Source organism: Tenebrio molitor, chromosome 7 (genome assembly GCF_963966145.1).
Source record: "Tenebrio molitor chromosome 7, icTenMoli1.1, whole genome shotgun sequence".
Taxonomy (NCBI): domain Eukaryota; kingdom Metazoa; phylum Arthropoda; class Insecta; order Coleoptera; family Tenebrionidae; genus Tenebrio; species Tenebrio molitor.
In genome coordinates, this window is record NC_091052.1 from 11,156,614 (window position 1) to 11,175,621 (window position 19,008).

At 36.9% G+C, this 19,008-nt stretch overlaps 2 protein-coding genes and 1 long non-coding RNA gene across 4 annotated transcripts; 2 read left to right on the top strand and 1 right to left on the bottom strand.

Annotated features, from left to right (window-relative positions):
• Positions 1–434: 434 nt before the first annotated feature.
• LOC138135413 (uncharacterized) lies at positions 435–1,584 on the bottom strand. Its single transcript, XR_011160973.1, has 2 exons — positions 657–1,584; positions 435–605 (listed from the first exon to the last, which is right to left on the bottom strand). It is a non-coding gene; the product is annotated as an uncharacterized lncRNA (long non-coding RNA).
• A 2,748-nt stretch (positions 1,585–4,332) lies between these two features.
• Pxd (Peroxidase) lies at positions 4,333–12,238 on the top strand. The gene is made up of 12 exons (XM_069053863.1): positions 4,333–4,490; positions 9,225–9,432; positions 9,486–9,673; positions 9,723–9,899; positions 9,949–10,145; positions 10,201–10,396; positions 10,450–10,795; positions 10,847–11,003; positions 11,055–11,225; positions 11,272–11,464; positions 11,513–11,618; positions 11,692–12,238. Exons 2-12 carry the CDS (start codon positions 9,236–9,238, stop codon positions 11,831–11,833), a joined length of 2,070 nt encoding a protein of 689 aa, XP_068909964.1. The 5' UTR covers positions 4,333–4,490; positions 9,225–9,235; the 3' UTR covers positions 11,834–12,238.
• Positions 12,239–15,517: 3,279 nt separating this feature from the next.
• Positions 15,518–18,927, top strand: LOC138135616 (protein toll-like). 2 transcript variants are annotated; one of them, XM_069054392.1, is made up of 5 exons: positions 15,518–15,616; positions 15,774–17,252; positions 17,302–17,892; positions 17,945–18,106; positions 18,159–18,927. In XM_069054392.1, the coding sequence occupies exons 2-5, from the start codon at positions 15,783–15,785 to the stop codon at positions 18,804–18,806; spliced, it is 2,871 nt and encodes a 956-aa protein (XP_068910493.1). In that variant the 5' UTR covers positions 15,518–15,616; positions 15,774–15,782; the 3' UTR covers positions 18,807–18,927. The 2 variants fall into 2 exon arrangements, with proteins under 2 accessions (XP_068910493.1, XP_068910492.1); XM_069054391.1 differs by lacking the exon at positions 15,518–15,616 and having other exon boundaries at positions 15,655–17,252.
• The last annotated feature ends 81 nt before the right edge of the window (positions 18,928–19,008 follow it).

A 19,008-nucleotide genomic window follows, 5' to 3' on the forward strand; every position in this document is an offset into this window, starting at 1 on the left:
AAACAAAGTTTGGGCAACGACCTTACCAATTTACATAAAGCAAGCCAGTCGAGGAAAACATCACGACCTAGAGCAACGTTTTGAGAAAATGTCATGCGTACAATGTCAGCTTCACAACCGGTGTTTGTGATAATTGGGCAACTTTGAAACGATAGAAAACTCGACGATATTGTCGAAAATGTCAGAGTCAAGTTCAAGACGACATTCTTTAATCGGCACGATTTGATATTGAGGAAGAAGCAGGTTTACCTTAATTGATTGTCCCAATTGTCAGTCGATACTTCCTGATGTGACTTGTCTTACCTAAGAGAAAACACACGTACAGATGGGTTTATTTTTATTATGTTGCGTCCAATTCGGGGGAGTAACAGTAAAGCTGTAAAAAACTAATTTATTTTAATTACAATATGTATTCGGTAAAAAAACGCAATCTTTTGTGTTAGTTACTTTCTATATTACTCATTACCTACATTAACAAACACTAATAAAAAAAACTGATCAAATCTCTTGTGGACCGCCATGTACGACAATTAAAAAATCAATAAGAAATACAAAGTGAGTACAACGTAGGCAAAAATAATGATGTAAAAGAAATAAATGAAGATCTGAAAACTTCACATTAAAACGTTTTTAATGGTGTTGTTTAATTTGCTGACCTCAAGTATGTAAGATGCCTCCATAACCCATTAATTTTCAAATATTTTTTTAAATTTCCTCATTTTGACGTTTTCTAAAATGTCACTCTGACAAGACAATTTTTCTTGTCGCTATGGCTGCATCTTCAAAAGTTTGTTGATTCAGCTGGTACTAATTCTTACCGTATAATCTTCAAATTAAATTCACTTCGAGAATTTTTAAATCGGATTATTTCTGTTACTAATACAAATTATGAAACTGGTCCGTTCGCTAATTTGCACCAAGTGTCCAATCAATTTTTCACGGATATTTATCCATTCAGATAATGACAATGTATATTTCTTTAAATCCAAATTATTCTAGTACCGAATTTTCGACATTTGCCACAGATTACATACTTTACTCTTACGAAACTATTTATATGAGGGTTGCAGTAGTAATATTTCCTACTCGACCTACACGGAAAGAGCTCGTTACATTGAAAAGATATTTAAAAAAGGACAAAATCCACCTTTTACTTTTAGTTCTAGTTCTAAAGACTCACGTGCATAATAGTATGTCTGTCTGCGCTCTTATTCCAATCACCATATTTTTCTGGATCTTATCAAAATCATTTTAAACACGTTTCTGTAAGTGAGTAAAGGTTTAAATCTTCCAGTTCCGCAACTACAAACAATCCAGATCTATTCAATCAAGTTGACATCAATTACCGTCCAAGTGTCCACCTAGGAAAGAAAACATCTAAGTTACTCTAAATTATGTTTACACCGAACACATTTGTTATTCGATCGACTAATTAACAGATGCCTATTCGTTCCTACAACTAATAAAGACATTACACTTTCAAAAAAATATGGAACACACCAGCTTAATTTTTAATGTTCCAATTATGCAATTTATACCTATTTCCTACACTGTATATTTTTGCGACGTCCACATACGGACAATTTTCACAAGTGCATCGTTTTATCAAAGATTCTAAATTATGTAAAGTGATTTGACTTTTACTAAGTTTTTATTGCGCAACGTCATTAATAAATGATTTTTTTACTTGTAAGAGTTTTCTAAATTTTTTACATAAATGCATGCAGCTACATTTAATTTTATGGTCTTTCGGTGTTGCCGCTAAGAGCCCAAATATATTGTAATACATTTAGTTTGATTATGATATTTACACTCGAGTGATCCTATTTCACACATAATTTTTTATAAAACCAATGCTGTGAGTGGAACCATTCAAAATTCAACAAATAAATTAGCTCCACCTAGTGTTTCCGATTACCTTTCTCTCTATTATTTACTTTAATATATTTTTTTTGTAGAATGGGACAACTAGCGACACTCAAAGCTCAAGCAGTCTGAAATTCTACAAAACGTAAATCACGAGTGCAAAATTGAAAGCGACATTAATTTATTGATTATTTGAAAATTACCTAACGCGTCTCATTACACACATAACCGTACATGTTTCAAAATTATGTAAAGCTACTCAGTATGAGCAATAAGATTTTTAAATGTGTAGTATTTAGTACAACATTTGCAATTCAAGATTTGTGCAATTGGAACAAATTTACCAGGAATTGCTCTCGAAAAATTAAGTTATTCGTAAGCAATAATACATAGTAGAAACGTAACAATTTTTTTTACTAAGTGGTGGTAGTACTGAACAGGAGATGCCACTTATACACAGTGGGAAAAAGAAAAAGGTGAAAGCGTGAAAAATCTGTTTTAATCCTGACCTTGAGAACGTTCTTTAAAATTTATTACCGCGACAATTAATTTTGATCAACAATCGATTTTTTGTTTCTGATGGGATATTCAATTAATTGAACACTTCGACGGATACTCCGGAGTGTAACAATTCAATGACAGTGACTTCATTCGGATCGTGCAAATTAGAGGCCGTTCATTGCCTACCACCTAAGACATTGTATTTAAATTGAAAAGGCGTTGAATTTATAAATCACACTGTCACTACGATTGTAATAATTCGTAACAATTTCGCGATCACGGCCAAGATAGAGTATTGTTCAATCCCGAAGAAAGCCTCGGGGGTCAGCTAATCGCACTAACCTTGTTACAGTACTCGCATTCACAAATTACATAATTTGGCTCCCTTTTCGCCACCTGCTCCTTAATTAAGCTGAATTCTTGTGTGAATTCAATTCGGTGTCTACAAGAAAAATTACGTTAATTAGACGATAAATCAGATATTTGTGAAACAAGTTCAGCTAATTCTGTTCGAACAATGCGTTAGTTAACTGAATTGCAGATTTTCTTCATGGGGTGTGATACCATGGTCACAATGGTGTTTCAGAAAAGCGCTATTGCCAAATGGCCGCGCAATGGCTGCACGACTAGTGGTTTTCAACAAACAGTAAATGTGACTTTGCTGTTCGTAACAATTATATCATATCGTAGCAGTTTTATTGGGTTTAGTTGCATTTAATTACTCTGGTACCAATGCCAATGAAGGCGAGATTTATAGAGTTCAATAAAAATTGTATTGGAATTTGAGTTACACTATAAATGGAAATATGGCTTCATTGTTGCACTTAATTTATTAAACAAATGTCCCTCGGCGGTGTGAGATCGTTGTTTCCATTTAATCTAGTTACGTTGCATCGTAATTAGCGTTTAGTCTTGCATACTAGTGCGTGAAATCTCGAGCACACAACATTTTTAAATTAGTCTCCTGTGGTCTGCCTCATTTTCTACATATTTATCTGGAGTGAGGCGAAAGTATTATTACTGTTTAAGTGTTTATCGATCACATATGCAACATTTGAAAGGACTGCAATAGCGATGTACTGTCCACCTGTTTCTTCATAGGATAATTTATTTATTATAATTGTTTTCAACCCAATTGCATTTGTGTTTCTACCAGGAAATCGCAACCGATCCAAACTTGATAAGCATTAAATCATGAAACAAGTGTTTCTCTTTGTACTGGAACTGGTTTAAATACATTTACAAATTGTCGAGCTGAAGAATGACCAATAATTAGTTACAGATATTTGAAATCGTAATTTCCTGGAAGTGTTTTATTATTTGCTTTGCGGGTACTATACCACAGACAAAAATAAAAGCGCAAATTATACGAATGTGTCACGACACCATATGCTAAATTTCAATTTAAAAGCTAAACGAGTGGATTTGTCAACGTTCTTTACCTGTTGCCGCTAAAATTAACATAACAAATTGCCACGTTTATTTTATTGTTGCTTTGACAGGACTAACAGCACATTAACAAAATATGAAAGTCAATAAGTTTCTTGCTGGGAACGATTAATTTTTAATTGTTTTTAGGAAGTATTAATAATCGTGGCCAAAACTATTTGTCTAGATTTTTATGGTGATCGAAAAATATCCGAAATGTATGTTTTGCACTTCAAAGCTCCACTCAAAAACCACAAAATCCTTTCATTTATTGCCGGAATGTGACCGCTGTAATTTGTCTAACGGAAAGTGAGCAATTTTGACAACAAGTGAAATCAATTTGGTAAAAAGAGAATGATTTTTTACCCGAAATTAGTGCACCAATGCAACTACCTGGTTTATTTGCGAATGCAAAAAGTTCCACTCGATTTTGGGGACTGGACACGTCTGGAAAAGCTCAAGTGCATTAACGCGAGTACAGTGACGCAACTCCGGTGTTCCGGGGACACCTACTGAATTGCGCCTGTGTTAAGCGCCCTCCGGAGTAGGTACATAGCGGTCGCCTAATAGTATTACTTTCTCTTTTCAAGTTAATGTTATAAAGATGGGGTGTACACTGCGTTTGATCAGTCGTGTTTGTGGTGCCTGTCGACACCCCAGGATTATTTTTATTAATCGAGGAGTTAACACTGGAGGTAGGAAATGAAATATTGTTGTTGTTGAGTTGAGTTTTATTAAACGGTACCTGCTATGCATAAAACGAATATTTTTATTTGCTTTTGCTGAATCATAATTTTACAGTTTAATTATGTTCCCAATTTATTTAATTAATAGCCTAATAAAAAATTAAAAATTATAGTTTATTTCCATAACTGAATCTATTTATAATAGTCAATAAGATAATACATATTATAGTTATGGATAATTATTACTTTGCACGGGTATTTTGTAATATGTTACAGTTACGATCGAATTGCAAGTTTCAATTGAATCCTTTATCCTTTAAATCAACAATTAATTAAGAAAGTCACTACTGAAATGGTTATTGTTTTGTTTGTTAATTGTCAAATACAAGTTTTTGTAAAAATACACTGTTGCCAGTCAGGTTTTAATTCGTGTTTTGAACAAGAAAATGGAGTTTTTTGTTGGACACTGTCAGAATTTGAGAATTTTCTCCTGTGTGAACGGATTTTGATGAATTTGACAACTTGTCAAAACGAAACGTCAAGCTAATTTTAAAGATTTTCAGCCATTTGGAGCCTTTGGGAGGGCTCGTCGAACAAAAAAACGTGGTATTCACTCGTGGACCTTTAAAACTTTCACTCGAGTTTTAAACTGGCCCACTCATGCCAAAAAAAGCCCAAATTACACAGGAACTCGTTAAATAAATAACTATTTTAGTTAATTTTGGCGATTGCATTTTGCACAGATCTTCAGCAGTGACTTAGCCGACGATAATAATATGTAGAGAAAGTGTGACATCAAAAAACAAAACGAATATGAGTCAACACAAAACGAAAAATATTTTCAGCAAAGACAAAGCGTGGCTTGTCTCGTTGTGTCAATCGCTTTGGAGCACGTGGAATAATATTTAGAAACGTCTGAGCACGAGGAGCATTTTGCTGCCCCTGTTTCGCAAAACGTAATGACATATTATTAAAAGTAGGTTTCCTCAAAGTGTAACATTTTTGTAGAAACACAATTGCGTTGACGCAATAAATAAATTCACTTTCTGAAAAATGATTGCACACCAGATTTGTAGGTCAATTGTGAAGAAGCGACCGTGGCTGAAAATAAAGTAGTGTTGAAAATAATATCGAAAAGTTGCGCCACAAGCGGAAGCACAGTTTTTGGGTAAATTGAGAATGTAACACTAGAATCGAACGTTGGGCTAAGTAATATATAGGTCGCCGGATATCGTAAAATCAGTTTTTCCGAATGAAATGAATGGTAATTTGCCTAATTAGGCGCGAAACCATTACCTCTCATCTACCTCTTGTAATTTGGTGCGGAGCAATTTATTCATGGTCTTATCTAACGACACAGTGAGAAAATATTTTCGTGAATTTCGTTAATTATAACTCTCTTACGTATTAGCGGAGAGCATATTCTTATTTGGCTGCAATTTTTGACAATTAAAAGTCATCGTGACTAGTACTGCCACGGTTCCTTCACCGAAAGAACAATTACTTTTTTAAGATTATTTCTATCACCAATATTTTACGTTGACTTGTGTCCAATTTGAGTAAATGGTGAATTTCGTAGAACAATTCAATTAGATCGTTTGTGAAAAAGTTGCCGAATAATCAACTTTCAGAGGCGGTTGCGCAACGTCTTGAACGGTCTCTAGATAGGTACATTTTCAATGATTCGCAACAATATTTTTAATAATTTGAAAATAAAAATCTCGCGGTTGTCGAACCACCTTTTCTTCTTCTTCTTATTTGCATGATAGTCACCTTTTATGGACCATAAATCATAATTACTTGTCAATTATTACGCCACATAAATTTCACTAATCCTATTATTTCTAATTTTCTTGTTTTCTGTCTTATTTTTAGAGCGCACTTACTTCACCCCAAGCTCTGCAAGAAACGTCTCGCAGACATACCTACTCAGTACAAGTAACATTTCCAAACATTTTTATCAACATTTGCCGCATTACGGGGCATGTTGCAACTCGTAATGTTAATTGACATCCTGCGGTGGCATTTTGTCACGTCGTGAACTGAAGCACACTCGCATATTCTAATTATTTACAAGATGGACGGATTAAACAACAAACAGACAAGAACCAAACCAAAAAACGCATTTCATTCATCCAACCTTCATGGCTGATGATCGTGACAAAGAGGCGTGACAAATTAATTTAAACATATCGACACCCAAACGGATGCAGCACATCAGCCGTTTAATGTATTATTTAATTCATTTAACTAAAATCGCATTGCACACATACTTCCACATTTTTTGTTTACCTTGACAACTATCGCGGTACCGTTATTACCACGTTCTTTCTTGAACAGATGCAAGTCTGGTTACCGAAAGAGACATTGACGAGATGACAAGAAGTTGCGTTTGATCCTTGTCCGGGCAATTTAACAGAAGGTGTTGTAACGTATCATTAAAACAGAGCGTTGCGTTTAAGGCAAAGAACTGCGCAGTCACGATTTTTCAAATAATAAAATATAGATTAAGCAGTGAAAGGCTTGATTTAGCGACAGCAGCATTGAATTTGGTTGGCACATAACAAATTTTATTGTGTGCTAACAGCATAATGGATTACGTTTGCTACTGAAAAAATCGCGTGTATTATTTTTTTGACGTTGACAGTTTGCAGGTGGCGCCACCAGTTCTAATGGGCTCAAGCTCACACCAATTTTATTTATTTACTTATATTTATTATTTATGCCGATTGGAAATCTCTTGAACTTGTACGCATTTTAATGTCGCCTATTTTTTCAATCTTCTGCTTTCTCTTCAATGCAAATAATAATCACACACTTAAGTGCTCTACTACTTTCGCGGTATGTAGTCTGATATCTTTTTAAGACATTTTGTTCTCTATTGACATCACAAGAACGAGTTAATTATTACAAAACAGATAATTAGGAAAATTCTTTCTGTATATTGTGTTTATACGCTCCACTAACTTCAGTTATTATCCAAGTACATGTCATTTATTTCATGCGATGATTTTCCCACTCATTAGCTGATATCCATTACATAAGTATGTATTAAACACATGGGAAAATTTTCGTGTTTTCCTGGTTTGTTGTCAGAAAATGGGATTAACCTGGAAGTTGGGAAATTCATGAGAAGTAGTAAAAACCAAAGAACGACATACATATGTAGTACATCTTGACGTAGGTAGTTGTTTCAAAAATGTTCGTTGTCCATATTGTTGTAAGCAAGCAGACAAAGCAAAACCACAAATATTTACATTTATTCAAATTTGACCTTAATCTAAAACCGCAAACCAAGAAGCAGATGAATAGAATTGTATTTTTAATAATCCATTATGGCCAACAACATAGTAGCGATGGAACTGTTTCTTGCGTTGGGAATAATATACGCTTGAATCATTCAAAATCCGCTGAAGTTACATGAATAAATAAATGTACAGCAACTTTTTTAGATGCTCTCGTTTAAGAATATGGTGATGTGGGGCTGTGCACCAATTTGTTGAATATATTACAATTTTGAAAGTAGTATCAGTTGCTTTCAGGTCTGGGATACAAATTTGAGCAATGGCTAAATAGGGCATGTCCGATACTCCGATAGACCGTTCATATGAACCTTGGAAATTAATAAAGCATTTTGCAATTAATAAATTCAGAATTTATTCATGTAAAAAAGCAATACAGTCTGACGTCCTTGACCAGAGAAGAATAGCCGTTGCAAAACAACCGGACCTAAATTACTTCTTGATAACTGTCGATGGCCGGCTTTGGTGCAATTCTGTCAGAGCACCTGAGAGAAATTTAATGATGATAAATTTGACGTTGCTATTTTTGCAGTGCTCTTCTAGCGTGTATAAATTAAGAAGTAATTGAGCTTTAATGCATTTAACCTTAACTGAAACGGCTAGGTGCGCTACCTCTGATACAGATTAGTGCAATTTACAATTACTGATTGCAAGAACGTTGTGCGTTCGTTTTTCCGGTGACGCGTCCCACCTTTCACTCGAGATCCACACGAAAAATCGATGGGAAAGCTGGAAATTCGATAAACGTGTCAAGTTACAAAAATCAATTTGAATTTTACAAGAATGTATTATGTCTGAATTTATAATTATTTGGTCGATTAAAAAGTTACGAATTGGACAGAATTTTAATTACTGAACGCATTTTTGTCACATTCATGTAACATTCGCTAGTGAAAGTCGTTGAGAGAAAAATTTAAGGGTACATTCTTGGGATGGGCCGACCGTTTCATTGATTATGTTAGAAATTAATTCGTTTCAGACGGAAATCAACTGAGTTGTTGAGGCAACATAACAAATTCAAGCAATTTTTATCCACTCTAATTAACGTAAATTAGTATTTCCCAATGTTAACAAGAGAATATTGGAAGAAACACTATTATTATCAAAGGAAAGCTGATTATGTCAGACAACATTCATTCATCACATTTAAGCGATATTACTTAAGCCTTTAACCCGTAGCTTAATTTGCCCTTGACGTATTCTTTTTACTTAACTTCACAAACACATATGGCAGAACACAGCCAGTAAGTGGAGGAAACTGCTTTTTCTCATTTTACTTTGTTTATTGTTCTTAACGTAACGTATTCTTGAAGGACAATCTGTTTGTTTAAATAACAATGACTTTACAATTATTACAAATGTAGATTGAAGATTTCATCATTATGATTCACTGTAATATCTTAATAAAAAATCCAATAACACGGAGTATTTTTATTTCCAGATTAAATTAAAATGACGAAGATTAAGACAAAGTGGTTTCTTAAAATATTTTTCTTTCAAATGATTGTTGTCTGTACTGAACCTAAAGGTGCCCATTATAGTATCTTCCTGGAGCACACTCCAAGCTGGCACGTTCCTAAGAGAACCTTCACTTACAACAACCAACTGAGGCCGATTAGTCCGCAAGCTCCAGGAATTAACAGTTTAGGGTACAAATATTGTTACAAAACTGTTTCCCCCCCATTAAATATGACTTTTGTAGCAATTATTTGCCTCAACCTCCGTCCACAACTCCAGACCCTGCGACTTTAGGGTGCGGTACTCCTCCCGCATCCTGTCCCAAATCTAGATACCGCTCGTACGATGGTTCCTGCAACAACCTAAGAAACCCAGTGTTGGGTACTCCTCAAACTCCTTACGCCAGATTGTTACCGGCCAACTACGGAGACAGTAAGTCAACAAATTAAGTGTAGTTGGTACTACTCTCGTATATTTGTAGAAGTGAGTACTCCGCCTACGTCTATATCTGGGAAGCCTCTACCAAGCTCACGCATCGTGAGTCTTCTCTTGTACCCCGACGCGCCCATCGAAGACCCCAAATGGACGCTGAACGCGATGCAGTACGGCCAGATCATAACGCACGACATGAGCATGATTGCTGGCAGTACCCAAGCACGTAAGTACCGCGAAATTGTCGACGGTTTTTCGTGATGGTCGACTTGCAGAACCCCATCAAACCAAATGTTGTACCGCCGATGGGCAGTTATTGGAGTTTGCGAACATACCAGAGCACTGTTTTCCCATTATCTTGCCCAATGATGACCCCGCTCACTCGCAGACAAATGCTAAGTGCATGAATTTTGTAAGAACGATCACTGATCGTGACCGTAACTGTGTTGGAGGGTACCAGCCTGTGGAACAGGTGAGTTATCGTCGATGCTTATCTAACATGTAATCTGATGTGTCGTGTGTAATAGCTTACGGCGGTAAACCATTACTTGGACTTGTCGATTGTGTATGGCAACACCGATCAAGTCAACCAACAAGTGAGGCAGTACCAAGGAGGGAGGCTCAGGGTGGATGTACGAGAAGGGAAGCAATGGCCACCGAGAAATAACAACGCTTCTGGAGTGTGTTCGATCAGAAGTCCCCAAGAAGCTTGCTATCTTGCTGGTTAGTACCCGAGTACTGTTAGCACCACAGTTTACATTTTATTTTTGTTTTAGGGGATGCTCGTGTCAATCAAAATCCCCAACTGACAGTTCTCCAGGTCATCCTGTTACGCGAGCACAATCGTCTTGCTGACATTCTAGCAAAACTGAATCCTCACTGGAACGACGAAACAATCTTTCAGGAAGCTCGAAAGATTGCGATTGCCGAGCACCAGTTTATTTCTTACTACGAGTGGCTTCCGATCTTCATCGGTCTTGACAACTCGTTGAAAAACAAGATTCTCTACGTCACCAAGAGCTTCGTCGACGATTACAACGAAGATGTAGACCCTACCATTTTGAACGAACACGCTACTGCTGCTTTTAGATACTTCCACTCCCTCATAGCTGGACATTTAGAGTGAGTTTTGGCGAATTCGTCTCGGATTGTGTTAATTCTTGCAAACTTTAGTCTAGTCGATGAGCACCGGAGCAGTTATGGCAATTTGAGACTGAGCGATTGGTTCAACAGACCTGCGATTCTCGAAGAAGGGGACAACTTTGATGAATTAACTCGAGGTCTGGCCACTCAACCGGAACTCGCCTCTGATCCTTACCATGACAGTGAAGTGAGTCAATCGGCGTGAAATCTTCTGTTTTGTTTACGTCAAACCTTCCAGATTACGCAATTCTTGTTCAGAAACGGACAGCCGTTCGGATCGGACTTGAAGGCCTTTGATGTGCAGAGAAACAGAGATCACGGACTCGCCTCCTACAACGACTATCGAGTGTTCTGCGGCTTGCCTAAAGCTCTAACCTTCGAAGATTTCCTCGACGTGATCACACAAGAAGTAAGCTCTACCACTTGCACCAACCCTCTACTAACATTTTTTTAAGAACGTGAAAAAACTGGCAACTCTTTTCGAATCCCCGGAGGACGTCGATTTGACAGTCGGAGGGTCTTTAGAAGCGCACGTTCCGGGGACTCTTTCGGGTCCCACTTTCTTGTGCATCTTGACAGAACAGTTCTACAGGACGAGAGTAGGAGACAGATTCTGGTTCGAAAACAAACACAACGGATTCACTCCAGGTAGAGTTGTGGCGCGTGCGAGTCAGTTTTGTTGAGTCATGTTTTCAGAACAACTCAACGAGATCCGCAAGACGAGCATATCGAGATTGCTGTGCGACAACGGAAATCATATCGAGGCGATGCAACCCAGAGGCTTCGAAAGAATATCACACGAGTAAGTGTCGTAACAGTGATTCAATATTAATTAGTGAGAACTTGACGGTTTGATGGGAAATTTTGCCTTTTAGTAATCCTGTTACTTCATGCGAATCGCTGTTAGCTGTGGATCTCTCGCTGTGGAAAGAAGTACCAGAAGATACGACGTACGGTGCAGAACGTCCGTTTGAATATTCTCCCGAGTTTTCGCACGAGTACTTTTTCAAGAAGTAAAACTCGCTTGTCATTGTTAGGTGTGCAGGTCGACGACACAAATTTTCACAAAACACGACTTCTGTGATAACGAAAATTGAAAAACAAATCTTTTAATTAATCGGTCATAACGTGGGGAGTTTCTGTTGGCCTGCGACGAAATTTTTAATTGTTACGTGCCCTTGGTCGCTGTTTGGGGCTAGTCTTTTTTAGTTATTATTTTGTAAATATTTTTAATTGAAGAACAGGACGATACGTGCTGTAAATGGTCTCTTTTAAAAAGTGCACGATTACAAAATCGCTTCAAGCTCTCCTACTTAAACCTTTACAGCAGGACGAGATGTTCTTCTGTGTTAACTCACAATTTTACCTATTAAATATGTTGTACTTGGATCAGTATTAATAAAAAAAAACTTATTTTTCGTACACTTCTTCTTTATTGACAGGCCCGATCCGATTAGATCGAACCGTAATGGTTCCAGTTGCGCAACTCTACAACATCAGCTTTGATTTTTTCTGCTCAAGAGTAAAAAAGATAAATAGAATTAAATGTGCAACCTGACTTGTGCTGACAAACGAATAAGATTAAAATTGGCATTTATATTTTTAGTTTAATTGTTGATAAACAACGACGGGAAAATTCTAACAATATCGCCAAATTTCACATAAGAATTTATATTTCCTATTGTTTTTATACAGGGTGTAATCAAAATAGGCGGAAATATTTTAAGTCGTAAACCATTAGCACATTTGAAGACGATTTGCACCTAGCTGAAATTTCGAATTCAAAAAATCAAAATTCACCTCATTCTGGCCCGTGGTCGACATTAATGAAGAGCAAACGAAAGTGAAATGGTAAAAAAGCCACAACGAAAACGATTACCATGCAAGAAATTTGACACTGACACTGAATTGTGTTGGAATAACGGACAAAAAAACACTTTTACTTTTAACGTACCGGATTCACAGTAATAATGCTGAAAATGTTGTCCTTGATGCGTGATACAGGCTTTTGTGCCCTGTGCCCTCCGCGCCATTGATACACTTCACGATCTTGCCGAATTTGGGCACTAGCTGCCACGACTCGTCCAGTTAGTTCTTCTACCGAAGTTATCGACTGCCCTAACTTTTCCAGCGACAAAACGGAACCTAATGTTTGAACGCGTCTGATTCTAGTAGGTCTGCATCATCGGTCTCTAGCAACCCTGACATGACAACCAAAATTGTAAACAAATTTTTCTCAAACTTGCGTTGTCAGAAAAGTTTCTAATCTGTGAAAATGTCGCGATTTGTCCAAAAATTGGGAAATTTATCAGATTTAAAAAATTAGGTCGCGTTATTTTTGGCAAGAATTTTATCCGCTTTTGACAGAAGACAGGCTAGGAGGACGATTTATCCGCGATAAACATTTTTGATTGGATGAAAGCAAGTGCTCTGATTGGCTGAACACGCACGTTTGATGTATGTGGGAATTAATCGTGCCTATTTTTCGAGTCTAATTGTCAAGCAATTAGTTTGAGTTGCAAATAAATATTTTTCCTGACTAAATAAAACCTCGAGTGTAATTCGGCGAGACAATTTAATGAATGAGCAATACAAATTTAATTTTTTTATTTGGTATTAAAGGTGTATTAGATGCATAACAATTAAAATTACTTACATATTTGTAAGTTACCTGAGTGTTTTTGCCGGATAAAAGTTAGGGCAAACTTTTATCCGCTGTCAAAGTGACAAAATCAGAGCGCCTTATGAGATTTTTTATACATGAATTAAATTGTCATACAAAAAGTGTATGAAGCGTGTAAAAGCGAAAGTCCGCTTTTTCTTTACTATTGCTTTTATGATTTCTACTATGAAACCAAAACAGTGGCGCGTCCACAATTTATATATAGTCTAAATTGCCATGCCACCTATTCTTACTTTTTTCAAAAAACGGATTTCCAATAATGTGGGAATATTTTGATTACAGGCTGTATTTACCATCACTAATTTGGATTTATTATTCTACTTACTAGTCTGCTACTGTTAATAATATATAATTTAACTGTCTTATAATATCCAATTTATTCTTGTCACACCCAATGATTGATTAAATACAGGGTATTTCACGAGTGATAATGAGCCCGACGGAATTGAAAATGCAACCCACAATACATTTTCGAAAAAAGCTGGATTGATTTTTAATTTCAGTAGCCAGCTTTTTTTGAATGGCGTCGCTCATGAAATATTCTGTATAGCAATTGGTTGTGTATGCAATACACTATGCACACGTGTTGTTTTATTGCAAGTATAAACGAAAAAAAATATCAAATTTTATTCATGTTGTATTTTGACTACTGTGTACTGTGTCTTGTTTTATTTCAAATTTCAAGAACCACGGCTGTTGTTGCAGGTCTTAGTTTAATTTTACCTTCACGATGTATTGCTCATTTAATAGCAACAAAAACGAATCTGCAAAGGAATATGTTAACATTAATCGATATCCAATTCTTGGCACAATTACCGTAAAAAATTCTCACATGCAGTCTTGTTTAATGTCACAAACAAACATCAAAGACATTATGAAACGATTTTCATCACAACTATTGGACAGCTGTAGAGTTTTAACGCTGAAAATAGCATGAAACGGAGATGTAAATAAAACTGCAACGATTTCGCTTAAAATACAAAAAGATAATGTCATAATAAAATTGAGTATGTATGTTTGAATTCTGTTTACAAATTTCTCAGCTCACTGCCAGAATCTTGGAAAACTTTCCTTACGGAAATTTTCAAATTTTAAAGTACCTAATCAAAAATTTGGGTTTGAAGGAAAAGGCTTGACAGTGTTAGATGACGCCAGTCTTGTAGGTTTTGACATTTCATTGAATGCCAACCAAATAGAAAACATCAGTAACCGCTTTCAAAAATTTAGCAAATTTGTTAAGCATAAATTTGTGGGAGAATTGAATCCGAATTAGCGTGAAAGTACTTCGGTCAAAATGGAGTTGCGTCTTGCTTAGTTACACATCACGGGGGACGGAAGACCAGGAGTTATTTTACTTTTATGTGGAAATGTTTACGTTGACAATTTGGACGAAGCGTTGAAAATGTGTTTAACAACCCACTCACTACTTGCGTCAATTGGGGTGATTTTTATTTTGGGCAAAAATTAATAAAAGCTTTATTCTCACTTCCGAATAATTCCGATTCTGTTGAAGGACTCGCTTTGATTTTGAATTTTTTATTTTTCTAAAAAAAGTCAGAATAAGATTGAAAATCTCTGGTTTCTCTGGCTTCAGAAAGTCTTGAAGTAACAGGTAGAGGTGCAGCAAAACAAAGTTGCAAATCGGTAGAGTCGACACTGTAGAGATTACCTGGCAAAGATGGGACGATTTTTTTCTTAGAATTATCTTTATACCTGCGGTTACACGAAGGCTTCTTAAAGCTATTGTCCGTGATTAAAGCTCTGATGGAGTAGGTATAATATTCTATGTTGGTGTCTGGTGCTTTAATAACAACTGTAATAACAATAACAATAATCACAACTCTGTATTTACATAATTCCATTACCTATTTTAGCAAAATTTCAGCTCAAAATTCAATTCTTATCACCAAAATATGACACTATCTTCCGTGATTACCGTTAATTTCCGGTTAGGCGTTGATTCCTGGAATTTGTTGGGTCCTCCCTTCTACCTCTTTCTGCAGAGGTTGGGAATTACCTAGACCCTCATCCTCTCGCATTCGGCGCATTAGCATGACACTCCGTGGTTCATTAACACGTTATTAGTACTGCCAGAATTGTTTTCCGCGTCCTTCCAGGTGAATACTTGTACATTTTACCATTTTTACTCTCTTTAATGTAATTGCTTTTATTTGTTTTGCGTAATTTCACTTGAGTCACAGTGCAAGAATCGGTACAGAATGATTATACCACGTGGTGTGTAGCGGAATTTCCGTATAAAGTATGTTTTTCCAGGTTTCAAGAATGAAAGCGATAAGCACACTTTTCGTTGCGTTATCTCTTTTGAAAGTTAGCAGCAGTCAGTTTGAATGTGATAGCAACAATTTTTGTTTCTGCATCCAAAATATCGACAATTATGAATATCTTTGTCCCATCAACTACGCGGAAGAGGGCGGTTTTGCGGTCACCCTTACCAAAGATAAAGAAATTATAATCGACTGTCACAATTTGACCAGTTTTGATGTGAACCGACTCCCGGAAGTGACACTGCACGAAGTGAATCTGTTGTATTTGAAATTTTGTCCGTTTCCCGAAACTGGATTCGTACCAATTTTGAAGTGGTTTTCGGTCGACGAAATCGAGCACTTGGAAGTGGAACACGGGATTCACGGAAACGGTACACTGGACAAGAGAACTTTTGCCGGTTTTCGCACGCTGAGACACTTAAAATTAAATCGTAATGGACTCAAAGATTTGAAAGCAAACGTATTTGAGCCATTGATACATTTAATTTCGCTGGAGTTGCAAGAAAATACTGTACAACTGAAGAAGAACTTTTTTAACAACACGCCGTTCTTGGAGCTGCTTGATATTTCGAGCAACAACTTGCAAAGCTTGCCTGAGGGTTTGTTTGGTGCTCTGGAGCAACTCGAGTCTTTGCAACTCTGGGACAATAACATCACAGAGTTGCACAACTACACACTCAGAGGCCTGGTGGCTTTGAAGGTGCTCGATTTAAGCTCCAACAACATTCAAGTCGTTTCTGAAGACGCTTTCGAAGAACTGAAGGTCTTGTCGCGGCTCAATCTCGGACACAACAATTTGCATGGGATACCTCCAAATTTATTTAAACCTGTCAGGATAATAGAGTCGATCAAGATGAACGACAATCCGAAATTGCAACTCCCGGATTATTTGTTTTCAAATTTGACTCACTTGCACGACGTAGATTTGTCCAACTGCAAATTAACTGAAATACCTGAACACATATTCGAAAATTCGTCAGGTTTGAGAGTTGTAGAACTCCAAATGAACAATTTCAACGACTTTCCATCACATTTATTTGAAGGACTTATCGATTTGGAGGAACTTTATTTAGATGACAATTTAATTGAGAGCGTCGAGAATAAATTTGCATCTCTAAGAGGTTTGAAAATATTGTCTCTCCGTAAAAATCTCATTCGCACAATCGAGATAGACGCATTTGCTGATTTAATTCGATTGGAGGAGATCAATCTAGCATCAAACGAAATTTCTCGAATCCATCCTTACACCTTCCACAGCAACACCTTAAAGAAAATCAATTTGTCGAAGAATTTCTACGCAGGCAAAAACAAGTACGATCCAAGTGTCCTACTAGCAAATACCGTTAACATCGAAGAAGTCGACTTGAGTTACAATTTAATTGCACAAGTTGATGACGTTATTGATTTGTACAACAAAGTACTCCTGAAGAATTTAGATTTGAGCCACAACCGTCTCACGAATATAACAGTAAGTATTTCACACTTAACGCGACCACAACTTGATTTTACACTTTTAGCTCACGGAATTGCAAGCTCCATCAGACTTGTACATAAATCTGGATTACAACAACGTGACCACAGTTAGTTTCCAAGATGTTGGCTCTATTTTGGGTGCAAGCACCACCACTATTTCCTTGCAAAATAATCCAGTGCATTGTGATTGCAACAATTACGATCTGTTGAAGTACTTTAGGGACGAAATGGCCCCAGAAGTCAAACAGTTGTTCGACGTTCGAGCAGAGGGTGTAGTTTGTGGCGTTCCTGTTGCTCTCAAAGGCGCGTCTATGGCAGCTCTACCACTGTCGTCTCTCAACTGCTCTTTGGACATGTTACTCGGAGAATCTACCGGATGCCCCGAGGAATGTTCGTGTGTTTGGCAACCGTTTGATTCGTCGGTTGTTGTAGACTGTTCGAACAAAAATTTAACCGAATTACCAGATATTATGACGACTTGGTGGACTTCACTTGATTTCAGTCAAATAGAATTGCGCCTTCAAAATAACAGTTTGGGCCCGGAGATCGATTTCACCGGTTATGACAACGTAACGAGATTATTTTTGTCTAACAACAAATTGAAGATGATCTATTGGTTACCACCGAAACTTCAAGTTATTACACTAAACTTGAGATTAGACAGTTTCTAACACTTTTGGTTTGCAGATAGTGGCACTGGATAACAATCAACTGTCGCACCTGAGATATGAAGTTCTTCAGCTTTTAAACAATTCTAATTTGGCTAGCTTGACCCTTCACAATAATTCATGGATTTGTGATTGTGAAACTGACAATTTAACCAGTTTTATTCGTCAGCATACAAAACAGGTGATATTGTTTTTCAAGTAGTTTATTTTTATATTTTTTTTTATTCTTTCAGGTGGATTTCAGAGACCTTTATTGCGTGAACAGCACTAATCGCCTGATAGATTTGACCAGAAGTGATTTATGCAGAAAATCCTCAATAATAATTCCAATCGTTTCTGTACTCTCGTTTATATCGATGTTGTTAGCATCTTCGATTGCTTTGTACTATCGATACCAACAAGAAGTGAAAATTTGGTTGTACGCAAAACATTGGTGTTTGTGGTGGATTTCGGAAGAAGAGCTAGATAATGACAAAATCTACGACGCCTTTCTCAGTTATTCTCACAAAGACGAGGATTTCGTGGTTAGAAACTTGTTACCGGTACTAGAAAACGGACCCGAAGCTTATAAATTGTGTTTGCACCAGCGAGACTGGATTCCGGGCGAGTTTATAGTGTCGCAAATTACAACTTCAGTTCAACAGTCTCGAAGAACTGTAGTTGTCCTCTCGCAAAACTTTATTGAAAGTGTTTGGGCCAAAATGGAGTTTAAAACTGCAGCGAGTGCAGGGAGAGTTGTAGTGATATTGTATGGAGATCTGGACTTTAACAATTTGGATCCAGTGTTGAAGGTTTACTTGAAGACAAAGACGTACGTCAAGTGGGGGGATCCGCATTTCTGGAAGAAGTTAAAGTACGCCTTGCCCCACTCGACTGCGTGAATTATAATATCGAGGATGCAATCACCGGTTTGTGTAGCGATCGTCGAAGAGACCAGAGATCAAGAGGTCTGCCATAGTGCCATAAGTCATTGTACATAATGAACTGTTCTCTTATGGTTTGAGAAAATAAATTATTTTAGTCCTGACCTGTGTGTGTTGTTGGTTGCCTAGCATGGAGGTATGTTCGTTGGGGAGGGTGGGA

Coding starts and splice junctions, on each gene's coding strand:
- LOC138135616 (XM_069054391.1), top strand. CDS start 15,762: ATGTTTTTCCAGGTTTCAAGAATGAAAGCGATAAGCACACTTTTCGTT. Junction 17,253..17,301: donor ACCGTCTCACGAATATAACA/GTAAGTATTTCA, acceptor TTACACTTTTAG/CTCACGGAATTGCAAGCTCC. Junction 18,107..18,158: donor TTCGTCAGCATACAAAACAG/GTGATATTGTTT, acceptor TTATTCTTTCAG/GTGGATTTCAGAGACCTTTA.
- Pxd (XM_069053863.1), top strand. CDS start 9,236: ATGACGAAGATTAAGACAAAGTGGTTTCTTAAAATATTTTTCTTTCAA. Junction 11,004..11,054: donor ATCCTTACCATGACAGTGAA/GTGAGTCAATCG, acceptor CAAACCTTCCAG/ATTACGCAATTCTTGTTCAG. Junction 11,619..11,691: donor TTCGAAAGAATATCACACGA/GTAAGTGTCGTA, acceptor TTTGCCTTTTAG/TAATCCTGTTACTTCATGCG.